Raw genomic sequence first — 22619 nt, 5'->3', positions numbered from 1 at the left:
GTTGGTACTCAACCGAGGACCACAAATATAACATAAGATAAAAGGTAAACTTTACATAAAATAGGTACACAATAATCAATATAAAACTAACATGGATTTAAAAAATTTGTACAAATTATAACATACATATTCATTTGGGGGATTTATGGCCATTGTAAGAAAATCTTTTTCCTTAATTAGCCTGCAAGATCTGTAAATCGGTGAAATATACCGGACGCGAGCTGCTACCACCTTAGAGTTAGGACAAATGAACATTAAGTGCTCCACAGTCTGCTCACCCCCTAGACATAGCATGCATAAGTTGGAGCGATCTCCGGGTAACCATTTTGTTCTATAGACTTGAACAGGTAAAATCCCAGCTCGGTACATGAAAATTACCCTCCTTGCACTATGAGAGAGACAGAAAGAGATATATGGCTGTATATGTTTATACTCAATTACTGTTGTAAATGGCTTGAATGTTTTTAGCCTATAGCTATGAGCATAGTCCAAATCATAACTTAACCTTGGTGTAAAAGATTTAAGGAATAATTTCAATTGTGAAGTGGACCAAGTCTGTAGGATTTCACTCGAAATTTCAGCCATTTGGAACGCCGCAGACATGTTCACTAAGAAAGTATGTTTAACGATATCTGTGCCAAAAGTCTCTTTTTGTAACAAAAACCGAAGAGTTCCCTCCGTAGCATGAAGTAGCTGGTAGGCCCATCTAATTATGTTCGCCACGGCCGTGGCAAAAGCACTAGTGATACCAAATTCCAGACGTATGACCTGAACTGGAGTGGCAGTTGGGACCTTCATTATTTTTTTCAGGATTTTACCCTCCTGACGGTCCATGAAGCCCCATTGTTGGATTGGAATACATTCCGTAGCGTAAGACAAGACCGCTGGTATTTTAGCTTTGTAAATTTTGATTAGAGAGGAAAGATGTCTGCTCCCCGTGGCGTTATATAATCTCGTTAGAGCACCTGCGTGTATTTCAGATTTATTCATTAGCTTATCGATGTGTTGTGTATTTGTTAGATTCTTGGTGAGAATCCTGCCCAGGTAGATATATTCTTTCTCTTCGTCAATTTTTTCCTCACCTAGCTTCCAAATATATTTGGCACTTTTCTTCCTCCCAGAAAAGGCTACAACTTTGGTTTTTTTTACATTCGGTATTAAATAATTATCATTTGAATATTTAAACAGAATATCTAGAGTTTTTTGGAGGCCGTATGGAGTAAGATCGAAGAGGACTATATCGTCCGCATAGAGCAACTGGTGAACTCTTTGTTGGTTAATTTTTGGGGGCAGACTTGAGCCCTTTTGCAGTTGTATTGGCAAATCGCTAAGATATAGCGAAAACAACATGGGTGCAAGTAGACAACCCTGTTTAAGGCCGTTTTCGGTGTCTATTGTTTTCGTTAGTCCTTTTTGACCCCCCATTTGAACACGGCACCATGTCGTTGTATAGAGACTTATTATTGCCTGTAGCAAATGCTCGTTAATTCCCAGACTCCTCAATTTTTTCCATAGAGTAGGACGATCCACACGGTCAAATGCGGTTGAATAATCTATAAAAGCCATATAGACCGTCTGTTTTCTTGTTGTGACGTATTTGTCCAGAAAGAACTGGATTATTGCAATATTGTCCGTGACAGAGTGTTTGGGTCTGAAACCTGCCTGGAACATAGGGATCAGACCCATCGAAAAGGCCCAGTTTTTTAATTGCAATAATATCTCTGCCGCGAAGATTTTTCCGGTGGCGTCCATCAGGGCTATCTGGCGGTAGTTGCCTGCTACCTTTTTACAACCTTTTTTGTGGATAGGAATTATAGTGCTCCCTTGCCATGACTTGGGAACCTGGCCAGTGGAAAAAATATGATTGAAAAGTGGAGTTAGAAAAAGGCTCCATTCCCTGGAATTTATTTGTAGGGCCTTTATAGGGATTTGGTCTGGACCAAAGGCTCCTGAGCTTCTTGCCCTCCGAATATGTGTTTCAACCATTATAGTTGTAGTTTTCGGGATTGTTTTTTCCATAGATTTTTCCTTCACCTTATCTGGACTGTTTGTCAGTAATTTGTCTTCGTTTTTTTTGTACAGTTCTGTCAGGTAAATTTCCCACTCTTTCGGAGGAACAGGTACTGCGTGTAATTTCTTTTTTGTCCCAGATATCTTGGCTATTATAGACCAATACGTTCTTTGGTTTGGTTCTTTGGCAGCGTTTTGTAATTCTACCCAGTTTCGGTCTTCAAAGGATTTTCTCTCGCTTATTTTTTCTCTCTTGAGTTGGTTTTTCAATTTATTTATTTCTTTCTTTTTAATAGGAGAGAAATGTAAGTATTGCGCGCGTATCAATTTGTTTAGGGTTTTCTTTGTCAATGAATTCCCTGTTTTGTTGTTATTTTTTCTTTTTGGAATTGTATCAGTTCTTTGAAGATTCCTTTCGGTTATTACCTCCTTGAGCTCGATGAGCATGGTCTCGAAGTTTTCAATAGGGTCTTCTGAGTATTGATTCCTTAAAAACTGTTGTTGGTCGACCAAGTTTGTTATTTTACTCAACGAGGTGGGGTTCCAGAAGATTCGTCTCTGGTCGCTGCTTACCAAAGTTTCCTTTCTATCAAGGGTCATCAAGCCTTCTTCTTCAGACAGAGCCGACCAATTGGTAACTAATTGCAGGACGGCATGATCGCTCTCTGGGGTAAAATTGGAACAGAGATGGGACATTGTTTCAAGCTGGTCTTTACCACAGATGATATAGTCTATTATAGATGGTCTCCCGTTTCCTTGTCTTGTATACCCTGCCGGGATATCGCCTTCCACATTCCCGTTAAGAATTGTTCCATTTATGGCAAGCAATACAGATAACAGTGTTTTCCCTCTTTTATTGGATCGAATATCGTTGGGGAATTGGGGGATTACGTGTTCCAGGCGTTCTTCTTCCAGGATTTTTCCCCATTTTTTTATTTCTGTATTAGAAATTTTCCCATTAAAATCTCCCATGATTAAATAGGGTAAAGATGTGTGGGCTTCAATTATTTGTATGATAATTTGCAGGGTATCGTCATTTAAGCTGTCGTGGTTTTTTCCTGGAGGAGCATAAACGTTGAAAAGCAATGTTGGTTTAGTTATAGTCAGATTAGAGGCTTTCAGAGACAGTTTCATACATTGCACGTTCTCACTGCTGGTTTCCACTATCTCTTGTGCCCATGAGTAGTCCTCTCTCATTAAAAAAGCCAGTCCCCCTTTGGCATGGCCCCGGTTAGAGGCTTTCGCATTTATATTATACACATAGTAACCTTTTTGTGAGAAGGGCTCTGTTGCCCAGGTTTCCTGCAAGGTCAGTATGTCGGGCTGGTTTCTGAGGACTTCCTTCATTTTTATGTTTGTTCTTCCAGCGATGTTCCACGAGATGATCTTTAGACCTTGGTTAAACGGGGTGCTTTTGGTGGGTAAAACCTTTATTATTATAGTTTAAAATCCCTGGTAGCCAGGTCCATGAGTTCTCCATCTTATTTTCTGCGTGTTCTTCCTTTGGTTCCATATGCCACACTTCCCTTTCCCCTTTTTTTACTCGAATTCTTAGTATCTCTTCTCCCTGTTCTATATCTCTGTTTTGCATACCCTCAAGGTGTCTTAAGGTCCCCGAGGGTCTTTGCCCCTCTTTCAATTGAAGTGAAGAAAAGAGAGTCGTATTACTATTAAAGGTTGGTTGTTCTTTATTTCCTTTATACTCCGGTTTCTCTATGATGTCATAACCAAAACGGTATATTATCTCTTTTTCTTTCAAAATGATACTTGGTATCACTGGAGACCAAAAAGAGACTATTGCGATTTTACTTTGACCTCGCGTTGAAAGTAATACTAGGTCAATGTCGCTGCTAGTCATGGATTGAAGAGGTTTTATGTTTTGTAAGAGGTGTAGAATCCTGCTTCTGTTAAGAGAGATATTGTCAGTGGGAAATAGTTCTTCAAATTGAAGTACCTTAGTTTGTGTGGCATTCCAGCAATAATTTTCCTTTTCAGAAAAGAGTTTCACAGTGTTTTCTTCTATTGTCGTAGTAACCAGATTTACTGGGAGATATGCCTCCGCCCTTGGGTTCAAGGCTTTCTTGCTATCTGTTGTTGTTCTTTTGAGGGATTCTTCTTTTTTACTCCTTCGCGTAGTACTTTTCTCGTCATCTTTTGCTTGTAGATCTTTTTGTGGTATTGTATTTTTTTGAAATTTTAATTTTCGTGCTTGCTTTTTTTGAATCCTTCTCATAGGTTTTTTCTTCCTTTTATTTTTCTTAAGCATATCATCCTTAGCAGAGTTAGGTGTCATTTCTCCTGAGGATTTTTCTGATTTGATTTCTTCCTTTGATTCCTCGCCTTCTTTTGCAGATTCCTTGTCAAGTCTTCCCCTTCCCGTTTTTTTGTTGAATATCGGGTATTGTTTTCCCTTTTTTGGGGGATTTTCTCTAAACAGACGTTTCAGAGAGAATAGAGTGGATTCATTGAGATGGTCATTCTTTCTCATGTTTTCGGTTGATTTGAAATTATCATCTGTTGTCTGAGTAGATGAATGACAGAAGATTTGCTTATTTTCGTTTGGTTGTTGATTGTTATCATCTAGACTTCCTTCTGTGTTTTTTGAGGACTCTTTTTTCCTTTTCTCTTCAACTAAAAACTTCAAAATACCGATTTGTACATCCAAAGTTTGATCAGAGTTTTCAAGGATGTTTCCTAGGAAGGAGAGAACTGATTCGAGAATTTCTTGTAGTGTGAAGAGAGCCTTAGATATGAGAATAGCCGATTTTTCAAAGTTATTGCTTTCTATTAAAAAAGGATCTAAAGAGGAATCTTGTTTGTGTATAGAGAGTTTTTTTGCGTCTGTGTTTGATAACTTTAACTCTGGGCTGTTTACTCCATCTTTTTGGTTGAGTAAACATGAGTCTTTTTGTGTTTGAGGGCTCCCATTACCCTTTATCATGAAAATTTCAGAAATCAGGCTTTTTTGTTCTGCTGTATAGTTTAGGATACTCAAGTCGTCTGGTTTGGGTACACCCTCATGGTTTTTTATAGGCGTTGATGATTTCACCGCACTAGTATTTGAATTTTCGGGTTGTTGATCTCTTATTGTATGTGTAGACTTATTATTATTAGACACATTGTCGCTGACATTATGAGACAGATGGGGGGATGCCGATAGGCAAGATCTATCGTCCAAGCTTCCTGGTGTTTTATTTTCGAAAGCAGACATTGTTTTTTCCGGTTTCTTTTTTGCCGACAATGACGAGAAATATTCACTGATTGCTGGGGTCAAGCTGCTGCGACCAGCTTTAATTCCGTTGTCAGTGGATTTTCTAACGGCTTCCTCGGTTCCCATTCGCTTCATAAAAATTGTTCGGGAACGTAGTTTCTTGAGACCCATTTTTTGTTTATAAAGAGGTTGCCACTAGTATCACAACTCTAGACGTAGGGAGACGTAAAAAGAGAGGCCGTAATCTTTCTTTAAGAGTATGGCTCTACGGTGATCACTTTTTGATGTTTACTGAGGCGTGGATGTTAATGGGTTGGCCCGTCCCGTCCTCGGTCGTCCCCGGACGGCCACAGACGGCCCGCCCTTTGCCCGGGCTTCGCCCGGCGTCCCGCTCGCGTCCCGCGTAGCGTGGAGGGTGTGTCTTAAGTAGGAGCAGGGGGCGGGAAGAGACTCCAGGTGCGCTCAGGTCTCCACGCGCAGTACCCTGGGTCTCGCAGTCCCGTCCCCTGTCAGGCAGCCTCCGACGAGTGAAGGTGACGGAGCCTGTCTCCTTAGATTCCTGGAACAACAGGCAGCAGATGATCAGTGGGCTAGAGAGGATTCTGCAACACAAGCGCACAGAAGCAGCTACGAGCGGCACCCGCGAAGCGGGGGCCGCGAGCTGTTGTAGCGCTTTCGTCCAATCAGATGTCAGCAGGCAATCAGTAGAGGCGGAGCAGGGGCGGGAAGAGACTCCAGGTGCGCTCAGGTCTCCACGCGCAGTACCCTGGGTCTCGCAGTCCCGTCCCCTGTCAGGCAGCCTCCGACGAGTGAAGGTGACGGAGCCTGTCTCCTTAGATTCCTGGAACAACAGGCAGCAGATGATCAGTGGGCTAGAGAGGATTCTGCAACACAAGCGCACAGAAGCAGCTACGAGCGGCACCCGCGAAGCGGGGGCCGCGAGCTGTTGTAGCGCTTTCGTCCAATCAGATGTCAGCAGGCAATCAGTAGAGGCGGAGCAGGGGCGGGAAGAGACTCCAGGTGCGCTCAGGTCTCCACGCGCAGTACCCTGGGTCTCGCAGTCCCGTCCCCTGTCAGGCAGCCTCCGACGAGTGAAGGTGACGGAGCCTGTCTCCTTAGATTCCTGGAACAACAGGCAGCAGATGATCAGTGGGCTAGAGAGGATTCTGCAACACAAGCGCACAGAAGCAGCTACGAGCGGCACCCGCGAAGCGGGGGCCGCGAGCTGTTGTAGCGCTTTCGTCCAATCAGATGTCAGCAGGCAATCAGTAGAGGCGGAGCAGGGGCGGGAAGAGACTCCAGGTGCGCTCAGGTCTCCACGCGCAGTACCCTGGGTCTCGCAGTCCCGTCCCCTGTCAGGCAGCCTCCGACGAGTGAAGGTGACGGAGCCTGTCTCCTTAGATTCCTGGAACAACAGGCAGCAGATGATCAGTGGGCTAGAGAGGATTCTGCAACACAAGCGCACAGAAGCAGCTACGAGCGGCACCCGCGAAGCGGGGGCCGCGAGCTGTTGTAGCGCTTTCGTCCAATCAGATGTCAGCAGGCAATCAGTAGAGGCGGAGCAGGGGCGGGAAGAGACTCCAGGTGCGCTCAGGTCTCCACGCGCAGTACCCTGGGTCTCGCAGTCCCGTCCCCTGTCAGGCAGCCTCCGACGAGTGAAGGTGACGGAGCCTGTCTCCTTAGATTCCTGGAACAACAGGCAGCAGATGATCAGTGGGCTAGAGAGGATTCTGCAACACAAGCGCACAGAAGCAGCTACGAGCGGCACCCGCGAAGCGGGGGCCGCGAGCTGTTGTAGCGCTTTCGTCCAATCAGATGTCAGCAGGCAATCAGTAGAGGCGGAGCAGGGGCGGGAAGAGACTCCAGGTGCGCTCAGGTCTCCACGCGCAGTACCCTGGGTCTCGCAGTCCCGTCCCCTGTCAGGCAGCCTCCGACGAGTGAAGGTGACGGAGCCTGTCTCCTTAGATTCCTGGAACAACAGGCAGCAGATGATCAGTGGGCTAGAGAGGATTCTGCAACACAAGCGCACAGAAGCAGCTACGAGCGGCACCCGCGAAGCGGGGGCCGCGAGCTGTTGTAGCGCTTTCGTCCAATCAGATGTCAGCAGGCAATCAGTAGAGGCGGAGCAGGGGCGGGAAGAGACTCCAGGTGCGCTCAGGTCTCCACGCGCAGTACCCTGGGTCTCGCAGTCCCGTCCCCTGTCAGGCAGCCTCCGACGAGTGAAGGTGACGGAGCCTGTCTCCTTAGATTCCTGGAACAACAGGCAGCAGATGATCAGTGGGCTAGAGAGGATTCTGCAACACAAGCGCACAGAAGCAGCTACGAGCGGCACCCGCGAAGCGGGGGCCGCGAGCTGTTGTAGCGCTTTCGTCCAATCAGATGTCAGCAGGCAATCAGTAGAGGCGGAGCAGGGGCGGGAAGAGACTCCAGGTGCGCTCAGGTCTCCACGCGCAGTACCCTGGGTCTCGCAGTCCCGTCCCCTGTCAGGCAGCCTCCGACGAGTGAAGGTGACGGAGCCTGTCTCCTTAGATTCCTGGAACAACAGGCAGCAGATGATCAGTGGGCTAGAGAGGATTCTGCAACACAAGCGCACAGAAGCAGCTACGAGCGGCACCCGCGAAGCGGGGGCCGCGAGCTGTTGTAGCGCTTTCGTCCAATCAGATGTCAGCAGGCAATCAGTAGAGGCGGAGCAGGGGCGGGAAGAGACTCCAGGTGCGCTCAGGTCTCCACGCGCAGTACCCTGGGTCTCGCAGTCCCGTCCCCTGTCAGGCAGCCTCCGACGAGTGAAGGTGACGGAGCCTGTCTCCTTAGATTCCTGGAACAACAGGCAGCAGATGATCAGTGGGCTAGAGAGGATTCTGCAACACAAGCGCACAGAAGCAGCTACGAGCGGCACCCGCGAAGCGGGGGCCGCGAGCTGTTGTAGCGCTTTCGTCCAATCAGATGTCAGCAGGCAATCAGTAGAGGCGGAGCAGGGGCGGGAAGAGACTCCAGGTGCGCTCAGGTCTCCACGCGCAGTACCCTGGGTCTCGCAGTCCCGTCCCCTGTCAGGCAGCCTCCGACGAGTGAAGGTGACGGAGCCTGTCTCCTTAGATTCCTGGAACAACAGGCAGCAGATGATCAGTGGGCTAGAGAGGATTCTGCAACACAAGCGCACAGAAGCAGCTACGAGCGGCACCCGCGAAGCGGGGGCCGCGAGCTGTTGTAGCGCTTTCGTCCAATCAGATGTCAGCAGGCAATCAGTAGAGGCGGAGCAGGGGCGGGAAGAGACTCCAGGTGCGCTCAGGTCTCCACGCGCAGTACCCTGGGTCTCGCAGTCCCGTCCCCTGTCAGGCAGCCTCCGACGAGTGAAGGTGACGGAGCCTGTCTCCTTAGATTCCTGGAACAACAGGCAGCAGATGATCAGTGGGCTAGAGAGGATTCTGCAACACAAGCGCACAGAAGCAGCTACGAGCGGCACCCGCGAAGCGGGGGCCGCGAGCTGTTGTAGCGCTTTCGTCCAATCAGATGTCAGCAGGCAATCAGTAGAGGCGGAGCAGGGGCGGGAAGAGACTCCAGGTGCGCTCAGGTCTCCACGCGCAGTACCCTGGGTCTCGCAGTCCCGTCCCCTGTCAGGCAGCCTCCGACGAGTGAAGGTGACGGAGCCTGTCTCCTTAGATTCCTGGAACAACAGGCAGCAGATGATCAGTGGGCTAGAGAGGATTCTGCAACACAAGCGCACAGAAGCAGCTACGAGCGGCACCCGCGAAGCGGGGGCCGCGAGCTGTTGTAGCGCTTTCGTCCAATCAGATGTCAGCAGGCAATCAGTAGAGGCGGAGCAGGGGCGGGAAGAGACTCCAGGTGCGCTCAGGTCTCCACGCGCAGTACCCTGGGTCTCGCAGTCCCGTCCCCTGTCAGGCAGCCTCCGACGAGTGAAGGTGACGGAGCCTGTCTCCTTAGATTCCTGGAACAACAGGCAGCAGATGATCAGTGGGCTAGAGAGGATTCTGCAACACAAGCGCACAGAAGCAGCTACGAGCGGCACCCGCGAAGCGGGGGCCGCGAGCTGTTGTAGCGCTTTCGTCCAATCAGATGTCAGCAGGCAATCAGTAGAGGCGGAGCAGGGGCGGGAAGAGACTCCAGGTGCGCTCAGGTCTCCACGCGCAGTACCCTGGGTCTCGCAGTCCCGTCCCCTGTCAGGCAGCCTCCGACGAGTGAAGGTGACGGAGCCTGTCTCCTTAGATTCCTGGAACAACAGGCAGCAGATGATCAGTGGGCTAGAGAGGATTCTGCAACACAAGCGCACAGAAGCAGCTACGAGCCTTTGTAGGGCAACTTGCTATGGTGAGATATTTTGTTTTCCCTCCTGAGATTCTGAGAGTGCTCATAGTAGGCTGATTGAGACAGCTCCCTCTGGACCCAAGCATGACATCTACAAAGAAGAAACTGCCTAAAGCATATTGGTGAAAGACACAAAGATGATGGACGGAATACAGAACAAATCAAACATTCAATCCCAGTCAAAAAATCTGGGTTAAATCCATTGTTCTTTTGCTCACCATGCCACCTCTGTTTAGACCCAGCCATATGCAAATCAGTCTGGACTCTGTGCCTCATGGGAACTCTCCAGCCCAAACTCCCAAGCCAGGTCCTCCCTGGACCAGAAACAAGCATCCTAAAACATATTGGTGGCCAACGATGGATGGCAATGGGGATATGCTTGTCATTCAGTGTAAGGAGCGTAAGTACTCTGTTGTTGAAATGGCAAAATGTGTCTTTCAGTAACGCAAAGCTTCCTGACCGACCTTGAATTTTGTTGGTCCTATGAATATTTGCATAGAAGGAATGGTACTGTTGGGCTTCTTTTCCGAATCCATTGACTATACCTCTTTAAACTTGGGAAAACGTTTTAGTGCTATCAATTTCTTGCAAAAAACAATACAGCAGAAGTCTGTTCTTTGGAATAAATATTACAATTTCATATTTACAGTGAAGGATGCATTGATCCCACGTCATGTTGCAGTCAAGAGTTGGAATTTGTGATGAAAGTAAGAGAAAAGAGAGCTTTGGGTCCACATTAATGCAATATGTAAACTCATACAAAAACAACCCAAATAATCAAAAATCATTTTTGGGGAGAATAGATTACTATTAGAAATACAGTTTGGTTGAAAATAATGGAAAACCTGCAAGAACAGTTGAAAAGTATATAATATTGCATTACTACAATAAATAATTTGCGGCCAATGGTAAAATGGAAATAGTTTTAATAATGAAATGAAAAAAATATAAGAAGATAAAGGCAGAAGAAGGCTGATTAGTGGAAGGATTAAGACAAGGAATGACGGTACATAAGCTGATGGTCATGAAAAAAGGAAGAACACAAGAAACAGGTAAAGAAAGCATAGCTTAAAAATGAAAGATGGAATGGGTTGGGGACTAGACCACAACAAAAAAAGGAGGACGTAAGGAACATGGGAGAAAAAAGGATAGAAGGAAGAAGTTTGAGGAGTAGCAAATTAAAAGAAAGTAATAGTGCCCTTTTAGAAATACTAAAAGAGAGGATTCAGGATCAAAATGAAATGCATTTTACACAGTAAACACACGAAAAGGCAACTTTATTAACTGGTTTCTACTAAACGCAATTTTTCTTGAAAGTTTTGATTAAACAGTTTGGGTGAAACGGTTTCTCAAAACAGGGTTTCCAAAACGTTGTTCCTTTATGAACTCACATACAAACCCACATTAGTGGCAAGCTCACTTAAATTTTTTAATATTTCAACAGTTCCTAATAACAATGCTTTGTTAAAAACTTGGGGTGCAGGAAATTAGCATTTCTGAGGGACGAGCTTTCGCCAAGCTGTTGTGGAGGTCCTCTGTGGCCAGAGTCTACGGATGGGGAGACAAAAATGGGAAGCTCCTTCATCGGCTGGCCACGTATCCAATGGCCAACCACATAATTCCGGAAGTGGTAGCTTCGGATGGTGCGCACAGTGCTCCCCGGTGGCAGTGGTCCAGTGTTTCACCACTTACTACGCCACACTCTACTCCGCACAGCTTCCCAGTCTTTCACTCCAGGAGCTGCTTCGTCGGGAGCGAGTCTCTCTTCCGTGGCACAGTGAGTCTGAAGCTGCGGCGCTGGACCTCCCTATCACTCTAGAGGGGGTCAACAATGCTATATCTCGCATGGCCTCTGGCAAGACCCCGGATCCAGATGGATTCCAGCAGGAGTTTTACACGACCTGCCGTGACACATTGGCTCCCCATCTGCTGTAGGTGTACATGGAGGAGGCTGATAAGGGCTTGTTCCGCACGGGAACTGATATTGCCACCATTGTGGTGATTCCTAAGTCTCAGCCCCCCTTGAGGAATTGCTGCGTCTACCGTCACATCTCCCTCATTAACTCAGAGGTCAAGGTGTTTGCCTCCGTCTTAGCCAACCGTCTTCGACCATATTTGAACAAGCTGGTTCATCCTGACCAGTGTGGCTTCATTTCCTCTCCGGGCACCAGGCACTGACTCAGACGCCTTCAACTCGCTCTAGCGAACCGCCAGTTTTTGACCCCCTACTTGTCGCTTCTTCTCGTTGACTTCGAGAAAGCCTTCAACTCAGTAGACTGGCAGTACCTTGAGGAGGTGTTGGCAGAACTGGAACTTGGGAAATATTTCTGTAACCTGATGAAGATTTTGTACAGTAGGCCACAGGCTCGGGTGCTGGTCAATGGTGCACTGTCACAACCCTTCCCCATTAGGAGAGGTACGAGGCAGGGATGTCCCCACTTGCCCCTCCTCTTTGCTCTGTTAATGGAGCCCTTCGCTTGCCTCATACAATCAGACAAACAATTATGGGGTGTAAATGGCCTGGTCTAGGGGAGGACAAAGTCGCCCTCTACACAGATGATGTTCTGCTATTTCTGGCCGAGCCAGGGCAGTCGGTACCCCGGTGTCTTCAGGCGCTGAGTCTCTTTAAGCAGGCCTCCGGCCTCTGACTGAACTCCGCTAATTCCATCCTGGCCCCCTTCATCTCTCGAGAGACAGCTTCAACTGACAGACCACAATACCCCTCCGGAGACAGTCCTTAAAATACCTTGGGATTTGGGTTGCCCTTCTCCCAGACCTCGCCTGGTCACTTAATGTAACCCCGCTAGTGAAGAGGGCTCACGCTGCCGCTGAACCCCATAGGCAGAATAGCCATATACAAAATGATGATCTTGCCCAGATTCTTATATGTACTTCAGAACGTACCCTTACTTTTTTTGCGGACTTGGTTCGGGGAAATGGACAGTCTAGCCACCAAGTTTCTCTGGAGGGGCCGGCAGCCTTGTCTGGCCCTCACCCACTGCCGGATCCATTCCTTTGATGGCGGATTGGGAATGACGAACTTGTACCTCTATTACTTAGCAACCCGGCTTCTTACTAAACACGACTGGTTCAAGGGTGGTTGGTCAGACCCAGCATACAGAGCAGAACTGCATACCCTGGGCGGTAAACATCCTTTACAACAAAACTTTTTCCATGCAGTACCTTAACAACGCAGAAATTACAACGCAACTTGTGCTGGAGGGCGCTGTAGGATAGGGAATAGTTTAATTTACTATCCAAAACCTTCCCTACTATCCACAGGGACTGCAGTTGGAATAGTAAATTAAACTATTCACTATCCAGCGCCCCCCAACGCAAGTCGTTGTAACGACTTGCGTTGAAAAACCTGCGCTGTAAAGGCATGCGTGGAAAAAGCATGCGTTGTAACGACATACATCCCCCTGGGCTTATCTAACATCCAGGGGATGCTATACAGCGGCAACATTCCCAGAACCCTGCCCGCAGTAACACAGGGAGTGCTTATGGCCTGGAGGACCTCTCTGCACCATACCCACTGGTCGGGTAAGCTTACTCAGTATACCCCACTTTGGCAGGGCACCTGGCTCCGGGAGGTTGCCAACTTAGCTGTCTGTCGAGTGTGGGATATCATTGGTGTCTCGCAGTTGGGAGACATATGGGGGGGTGGCCATCTATGTACCTTCCAGGACCTCCAAACCCGATATTCACTACACCCTTCACAATTTTACCGCTATTTGCAATTGCGTCGCACCCTCCGTTCCCACATCTCAGAGGGCACCTCCCTATTGGAATATAGTCCACCCGAAGCTCAAATCATGACCGGCAACTTGGGGAAAGAGGTGATTTCCCACATATATTGTTCCCTCACAAACAACACTCCCACCACACTACACAGACTTAAAGACGGATGGGAGGGATGGCTTGGGACCCTGGAGGTTGACGATTGGAGAGACGCTCTAATGACACCCAAAAAAATCACGGCCTCTGCGAGGCTCCGCTTAGTCCAAATGTACTACCTCCACACCGCCTACCTTACACCGCTGCACCTCCACAGCGCAGGGCTCTGAACTGATGCGCCATGCCCCCGTTGTGGTCACCCACAAGCTAATTTCTTCCACATGGTATGGCTTTGCCCCTTGATCACACGCTACTGGGAGTCTGTGGTGGGGAAGCTCACTGAGGTCCTTGGCTGAGAACCCCCCTTAACCCACTGGATCTACTCCTAGGGGTCATTGATGGGCTGGACGGCTCCAGAGGTGACAAACTCTTCCTGAACACGGCCATGATGGTGGCTAAGAGGGACTTTGCGGCAAACTGGCTGAATCTGGTGGCACCCACCATGACATGATGGCGCAGGGGTGTGGATTGGTGTGCAGTGCAGGAAAAGTCCTTGTACAAAGCTAGGGGATGCCCAAAGAAATACAGTAAAGTTTGGGGCCAATGGGTGGGGGTGTTGGAAGAATGACCCTTCTCATGGGCGACTGTGGCCCGAGGCGGGCATTACTTTGTTCTCCGTCATTTTTCTATACCTATCCATGATGTATTTGACAACATATTAACACCAAGCACCTGCTGTGCACTAATGTCTTTCCTTGCTGCTAAATTTATGTTTTCCTGGTTTTTCTTTTTGTCTTTTGTTTTTATTCACTAAAATCAATAAAATTGGATATAAAAAAAAACTTGGGGTGGACGAAATGAGGAATCCCAGGCTCTTTTGTCTAAAGTAATGATAAATTACAGTAATCGCAGTGACACGTGTTTCCCAACAGTAAAATGTGCCTTACCTTTCTTTTTGCCATAGCCGGAGGAACGGACGGGTGTGGGGAGCAGACCAGTGACCTTCTACAGCTTGCAGGGCCTCATAATAAGGACCACACCTACAGCATTGTGAACATCCAGCTGGTGCAAGGAGGGGCGGAGCAGGTGCTGTTCACCTCGGGCCCGCGCACCCCCGAGGATGGCGGCTGCCTGGAGCTCCTGGTCTTCTCAGACCACACTGGAAGCCAACTGGACTGGTGCATTGAGGCCATGGGTTTGGTGGAGGTGGACAGTGAAGCGCGAGAGGCTGCCAGGTCCCTGCTTCACCTTGCTGGGATCCAGTACTGAAAGGAGAAAGGACTGTGGTCTTTTATTACCAGTGACATTCTGCTTTGAGGGCCTTGGAGTCTCATGAAAATCCAAAATACAGTATGGCTGACACGCAACTGATGCTGACCAGACACTACCCAAAGACGACTGATCCTATTGGCCTCCTGCCAAGGGCAGGGGTGTTATGCTGCCTTCTCACATGGCCAATAAAACCACAAACAGCAAAGTCAAAGAGCATTATTTGATAAGGGGTCTGGCAGTCTCATTTAAATAAGGGGTGATGGTTGGAATATGCTGGGGTGTGACAATGAATGTTAGGGCAAAATGGCAGAAGGGTACTCCTTAAATGCAAAGCTGGGGGTGAGACAAGTGTGAATGTGCAGTGGCAACAGAGGCAAAGTGCAAAAAAAGTATGAACTATGATCTGGGGTGCAATAGGGGATGTCACAGGCACCGAGGGAGGAACCACTGGATGTGGCGTTATGGTCAGAAGTGTGGTAAAAAGAGCAAAATATCCTATATTTGTTTGGCCTTTCAAGTGCAGGTCACAGTAGCCTGTGGAAATCTAGGGCTCGATTCACAAAGATTTTTCTATGAGTAAGTGTAACCTACTCTTGAAGTTTTGCTGGCATACTCATAGAATTTAAGAGTAAGCCAGGAGTAGTACAAGCGTAAATCACAGCACAATATTTGTGAATAGAGCATATAGACTACAATAACATCTTTAGCAAAAACGCGGACCATCAACATCTTAGACATGTGTAAATATCATTCAACTGAAATTTTGACCTGCATCTGCAGCCACTCTCTGAAGCACTTGGCCACAAATACGCAAAGGTATAGCAAACAGTAAATGCATTCAATCCTAGAATAAGCTTGAAGTGAGAGTGGCTTAAAATTGGAATTATATACAAGTAAAAACTTTTGTAGGGAGCATTTCCAAGTCAAGGTTTTACCTGTCTGTATTTTGGAGTCTGTTTTTGCAGAATAAATTATGGTCCAAGTGTTTATGCAGAACTATTGATAACTGCATATAAGAATATATAGCCCAACTACACAATGAATTCATAGTTTAATATGTTTGTATTTGATTGATAATATTTAAACAAGTACGCCAACTCTCGGAAGCTTGGAATTTGTAATCACTCAGAGAGCATACAACTGTCAGTGCACAACTGGGAGGGATCTATCTCACTTGGACTTGAGGAACCTGTGCCCTAGAGGTTACAGCTTCTCTGCCACAGGTGATTCACCTCAATCAATTTAACTAGATTAGAACTGGTGACTCATGCACTATACACCAATATCTGCAATGTGTATTAATCTTCTTTGGGATTAGAATTTGAGACCAGCAGGATGCACAGAGATATTTGCAGTAGATGCATTAACCCACTGAGATTTTAGATTGGGCTTAGAACATGTGGCCTGATACCCTACACCCAAAGTATGTATTTTAACCAACAGGACCAACCTTCAAGGTTTGGAATCAGTGATCAGTCATTACATACACAAGTTTAAGATACAGTTTTTTTAATCATTTGCAAACAAAAATCCAGTTTCACTTACATTTTCTCACCTTTTGTCTTTTTTCCCCTTATCTTTTTTCTTTTCCAAGCATTTATCTTTACCCCCCTTCCCCTGGTCTACATTCCTTTTTGTAGGAAGCGGTCTCTTTATGTGATACATCAATATTCTGATATACCGTGTAAAGAGTCTAGGGGTTCCCTTACTCATGGATAGGGCTTGCTATGCAATCCCAAAGTGCTCTATTAGGGGGTAGTGTGGTCGAGCAGCCTTAGGCTTAACACAGAGGAGTGTGAGACATTTGCAAATACAGACAATGATTAATAAATGACAACACAACTTAGGAAGGAGATATACACCAATTTATAAAAATAGCAAGTGTCTTTATATATGTTTAGGCATCAGAGGAAAATCGTTCAGGCAAGTACGTTTTTCAGATGTACATTTTTTTCACTTTAAAAAGTGCAATTTCTGCGTTGTTATCCTATGGAAGGAAGAACAAGTTCCGCAAACAGGTACAGTACATCAACTTACGACATCAATCTCAAGGAGTTAGGGTCAGTTGTGGGCAAGATCCAAGGCAGCACCAAAGGTACACCATCAGAGGCACAAGGACGGCCGGGTGAAGGGTACAATGCAGTTCAATAGCATTGGGCTCTGTAAAAAGAGGCTGCAACCTCTAACTAGGAAGCCGGTTGGGCAGAACCAGCAAGTGGGCTCAGGCCTTGCGATGCTCGGGGACAACTTTGGTCCTCTTCTCCAAGGCTCAGGGGTGATGGGTGCAGAGCTGTCTTTAGGCATCGTCCTCCAAAGTTTCTGGAGTCAGTGCTGCAGGACGAGTCAACTTTGGCACAGTTTTGCATGAGGGCTGCAGACGGGCTGGCAGGATTTGGGCCAAGTAATGTCTTATCTTCAGTTATTAAAAAGCCAGGTTTTTTGAAGTTCTTCCTGAAAGAGAGTAGGTCTGTGGTTAGTCTCAGAGACTCAGAGAGGCTATTCCACAATTTTGCGCCTAGAAAGCCGTGGGATCTGCCTCTAGTGCGGGATCAGCATATTTTAGGCACGATGGCCAGGTTTGCCATCGGAAGATCTTAGGAATCTAGATGTTGTGTAGCGATTAACGCGCTTATTAAGGTAGCCGGCTCCTAAGCCGGGGAAAGCTTTAAAGATGATGGTCATTGCTTTGGAGTCAATCTGTTCTTTTATGCGGAGCCAGTGTAGAGACTTAAGAATAGGGGTCATACTAGATCTGGGTTTAGGTCTCAGGATGGCTCTGGCTGCTGTGTTTTTTACTACTTGTAGGCGCTGGATAATGGATTTGGGAAGACCGAGGTACAAGCTAGTGACATAGTCAAGCTTTGATGTAACCAGAGCCTGCACCACGACCTTTCTGCTCTCAAGCGGTAACAGTGGCAGGAATTTTTATAGCATCTGGAATACGCCAAAGCAAGCGCCAGTTAGATTTTGGATTTGAAAGCTCATCGAGAGTGTCTTGTCTCTGACAATTCCTATGTTTTTGTCTTTTTCCTTTTCCGCGGGTGGGGGCGGCAGATCTTCTGGCCAACAAGAGCTCCAGTCAGGCGTTTCTGGATTCCCAAAGAAAACAACTTCAGTTTTGTCAGGATTGCACTTCAGCTGATTGATCTTAAGCCAGTTAAAACCTTTGTGAGACAGACCTAATCATTGTCCTGTCAAAGTCGGTTCCTTTTTCACACATAAAAATCAACTGAGTGTCATTAGCATAGGAAAACAATTTGGCCCCCTCTTCCTCTACCAGAAATGCAAGGGGGATAGATATATATTACAAAGGGTAGGACTGAGAATGGAGCACTGAGGGACACCTACATTCATTTCCGGAACCGGGGATGAGAAAGGTGGGAGCCAGATGTCCTGAAATCTATTTGCCAAGAAGGATGACATTCATGTTAAGGCGTTCCCCCCCAGGCCAATGTTAACAAGTCTCTCTAGGAGCCTCTCATGTGAGACCGTATCAAAGGCCGCCGACAGATTGAGCAGTATCAGAACAGACTTGCCTCCCTGGTCCAGCTTACCCTTGAGAAATTCAGTCACTTCCAGCAGAGCGGACTCTGTACTGTAGTTAGCCCTAAAACTGGATTGGGACTCGTGAAGGAGCTTTCCATCTTCAATGTGTTTTTGGAGGACCTTGTTTACATGCTTCTCTAGTACTTTGGAGAGGGCCGAAAGAAGGGAGATTGCCCTGTAGTTGGCAGAGTCCATTAGTTTGGCGTTACCCTTTTTTATCAGTGGAAGAATCTTAGCATTCTTTCATAATTTCGGCATGTTGCCTGAGGGTAGGGAAGCATTAAAGAGCTGGTTTACCGTAGGGTTTATGGTGGGAGCTAATAGGTTCAGGATATTCGCTGGACATGGGTCAGTAGGAGAGCCAGACTTAATGCTTTGGAGAAGGGTCAGTGACTATTCAAGCTGAAACTCAGGGAAAGCTAGTAAAGATGGAAGATCCAAGCAGTGAAATATGCTATTAGAACCAAGGTAGAAGGTCAGTTCTTCCTCTGAGATGTTAGTGAAGGCTTGTTGGATCACAGAGATCTTTTTGAGGAAGAATTGAGCTATTTGCTTAGACCATTCTATTGTGCACGGCCCTTCCTAAGGATTTTACTATACTAAAAATTTCCTTACTCTTATTTTGGGCATTTTCTATTTTGGTTTGAAAGAAGTTTAGCTTGACTGCCTTCACAAGAATGTAATGAGCTTTTAAGTTGTCTTTATACATCTTCCCGTCCTCAGGTAGATAGGATTTACGCCATTTCCATTCCATTTTTCTACAATTTCTTTTGCTAGATCTGAGGGAATCGTTAAACCAAACTCTTTGAGGAGCGGGAAACAACTGGTACCACTGCATCAATGTTGGTTCAGAGCCATGAATCTATTGAGAGAGCGTCTGAGTCGGGGCAGCCACACAGCTCCGGTGAGGAACGACCGAGGGCATCTGCTAACATCGGGATGGATATTTTATGGAACGTCCTGTAATTAGGGACCCTCTGCCGTACGTTAGCCCAGGGGCTGTGGCAGAGTTGGGAATGACACATTTTAATAGGAAGTGGTCAGACCAGATAATGGGAAGAGGTAGGCTTACTGATATGTCAAAGTAGTGAAAGATTTGGTCTAGGGTATGGCCCTTTTCATGAGTGGCCGAAGAAATTGATGAAAACATGTTGCATGCCTGCAGCGTCTCCAACAAGGAAATTGTTTGAGGGTCTTTTCCATTGTCCATATGTGTATTGAAATCTCACAGAATAAGGCAGTTGTATTTTAAGGCAAGGGAGGTGTTGGCTGTATTAAGCATAGTAATAACATTTCCAATTGCTCTGGGAGGTCTGTAAATCAGAAAGCCAGCTATGCTATGATGGGGGGATAAGGTACAGTGGAAGCCTAAGGACTCTGCTCCCTCGATGTTTTCCATCAGGATGGGAGAGCAGTCTAGTTTTTGATTGTAAATTATGGCCACACCCCGCCCCCCCTTCCCACTCATTCGGTCCCTCCTAAGGATTTTATAACCCGTAGGGATGGCGGAGGTGATAGTAGGGTTGGAGGTTTCAGACAGCCAGGTCTCAGTGAGAAATAAAAAATGAGGCTGTTCGTCTAAAAGTAGGCCATGAATGTGTGGTTCATGCGTTTGCATAGAGCAACAATTTAAAAGGGTGGCCTTCAAGTCCTCTGTTTTCTTATTGTTTTTACACTTATTGTTGTGAGGGAGGATCTTGGGTGTGAGATTCCTGGGCTGGAGGAGAGACCAGTTGCACTTATTGCATCGAAAGTCTACCTCCAAGCTCGGACCAGCCGCTGTACACTGACATAATGGTACCCGCCTAAGGCTAAGCAGTTTTTCCCTATTGTAATATAGTGGAAGAAACTCACCGGACGGGAACTGGGCAGCATGGCTGGCACCGAACGCCTCCGGGCGCAGACAGGCTTGCCTTTGGCGCACCCGCTGCACGTGTCATCCAGCCATACGACAAGGGCTGGGCAAACTAAAGGGAAAGCAAATAACACTACATATCAATGAAGCAATCAAACCTGTGGCTCAGCATCACCGAGGAGTGCCCCTACATCTAAAACCACAGGTGGAAGAAGAAATACAAAGCCTGCTGGCACAAGGTATCATAGAGCCAGCTGAAGGACCAACCCCAGGGGTATCTCCAATAGTAGCAGTACCAAAGAAGAACACATCAAAGATTTGCATATGCGTTGACATGAGAATACCAAATACAGCAATCGAGAGGGAAAGACATCCAGGGCCTCACCTTAATGACCTGATCAGCTGTCTCACTGGTGCACGCAGATTTTCAAAGCTAGGTCTATACAAAGGATACCATCAACTGGAGCTGGATCCGCAATCACGGTACATCACAACATTCTCCTCTCACATGGGTCTTTTCCGCTACAAGCGACTCAGCTTTGAAATATCGTCAGCAGCAGAGATATTTCAAGAGATCATAAGGCAAGAAATAAGGACAGTAAAGAACAGTGTGAATTACAGTGATGACATTCTGGTGTTTGGCCGCTCAGACGAGGAGCACAACAAAGCTCTACGTGAGGTCTGCAACCAGTTGGAAAAAGCAGGTTTGACCTGAAATGAACACAAATGCGAACTGGGGAAAAGGGAACTAGTATTCTTTGGACACATCTTTTCAAAAAAAGGAATGAGACCGGTCCCCAGCAAAGTAGAGACACTGGAAAAAGCAAGGCCTCAAACAGAAGTAGCAGAAGTGAGGTCATTCCGTGGTTTAGCAAGCTACTGTGCCCGTTACATAAAAGACTTTGCCACCGTGAGCACACCGCTTCAAGATCTAACAAAGCAGGGTCAGAAATTTCTCTGGACACAGGAATGTGGGAGGGCATTTGAGGACATCAGACATACAGTAATGGCTGTAGATCAAATTGCTTATTTCGATCCATTGCTATGCACTGAGCTCACCGTTGACGCCAGCCCGGTAGAGTTAAGAGCAATCTTAGCACATGCCTTAAAGAGACTCGCCCAGACAAAGTGTCGCATATATGAGTAAGAGTTTATCTGATATTGAAAGGGCCTACTCCCAGCCAGAGAAGGAAAGTCTGGCATTAGTATGGGCGTATGAACACTACCACATGTTCATTTACAAACCGTTCACCACTGTAACAGACCATCAGGCCCTAGTGACCATATATGGAAATCTGAACGCAAAGATACAGCCACGCATTGAAAGATGGGGAATAAGACTGATGGACTATGATTTCAAGATCGTGCACAAGCCAGGAAAATAACTCAACCCAGCTGACTACATGTCACGACATTCCTTACCGCAGACACCAGAAAGCACATCAATGGCAGAAGAATACCAATATGTTGTGCTAAGTCAGAACACTTTCGCACCAATAACAATTGAAGAACTGTAACCCCTTCTCTGCAGGGGTAATTCCCCCACAGGTCAGGGGGAGGGGGGCTGCAGCGCCGCGGTGCTCGTGACGAGCCCAGCTCGTCATGAGTCACAGTGGAGCTGTGCTCATGACGAGCTGGGCTCGTCACGACTCCTCCCACTAATTATTCGCCCGCACAGGCGGGGAATCAATTGCACTGGGCGGACCGCGGCAGTTATGACGAGCCCAGCTCGTCATGAGCACAGCTTCACTGTGACTCATGATGAGCTGGGCTCGTCATGAGCACGGAACAGGTTAACAAGAGACAGCAAATGATGCCACAATGCAAGCAGTTAAACTGACCACACGACAGCAAAGGTGGAGCCACGTAAACACCAACAGCACTATAGGAGGAGTGAACAGGGAAGTAATGCTCATGTTCAAAAACATACAAGAGGGAACTTTCGGAAACAGAAAGACGAATCATACTAAGAGGAACAAGGATAGTAATGCCAAAAGCATTACGGCGGCAGACTGTAAACCTGTCAGATGAGTCCCACTGAGGCATAGTAGCAACAAAAACATATTTGTTGCGGGAAGGAGTATGGTTCCCAGGCCTGGATCGACTGGTGGAGTACACCATCTTAAACTGTCACTTATGCCAAATAACAGGACGACCAGCAAAGCCAGAGCAGCTATATATGACGGAGCTTCCAGGGGCAGTGTGGACAACATTGGCAGCTGACTTCTATGGGCCATTGGACACGGGCAACTACTTGCTAGTGGTCATTGAGCAGTACTCCAGATTTCCCATAGTACAACACGTCTCGTCAACATCAGCTACCGCAACATTGACGATACTTGATGACATATTTGCAGCCTGGGGCTCGCCACAAACAATGAAGACAGACAATGGCCTCCTTTCTCAGGAGAGGGGTTTCGCAAGTTCATGGCCTACCTGGGCATTCACCACCGGAAAATAACAACCCTAGGGCCACAAGCAAACGGCATGGTGGAAAGGTTCATGGGGAAAATAAAGAAAACAGTCCAAAGAGCAAAACGGGTGCAGATCTCCATAGGCCGGGCACTC

General features: G+C 47.0%; 1 protein-coding gene across 1 annotated transcript in view; it reads left to right on the top strand.

Moving 5' to 3' along the window:
- Window positions 1-14733, top strand: part of LOC144782846 (forkhead box protein N2-like) — a 65826-nt gene extending 51093 nt beyond the window's left edge. The window contains exon 5 of the mRNA XM_078662112.1: window positions 14343-14733. Within this exon, the coding sequence (XP_078518238.1) occupies window positions 14343-14647 (305 nt within the window). The 3' untranslated portion in view covers window positions 14648-14733. The remainder of the gene's footprint in view (window positions 1-14342) is intronic.
- The last annotated feature ends 7886 nt before the right edge of the window (window positions 14734-22619 follow it).

The sequence above is a fragment of the Lissotriton helveticus genome, chromosome 9 (genome assembly GCF_964261635.1).
Source record: "Lissotriton helveticus chromosome 9, aLisHel1.1, whole genome shotgun sequence".
NCBI classification, from domain to species: domain Eukaryota; kingdom Metazoa; phylum Chordata; class Amphibia; order Caudata; family Salamandridae; genus Lissotriton; species Lissotriton helveticus.
The sequence above is the reverse complement of the archived record's forward strand: the minus strand, read 5'-3'. Positions and strand labels throughout refer to the sequence as shown.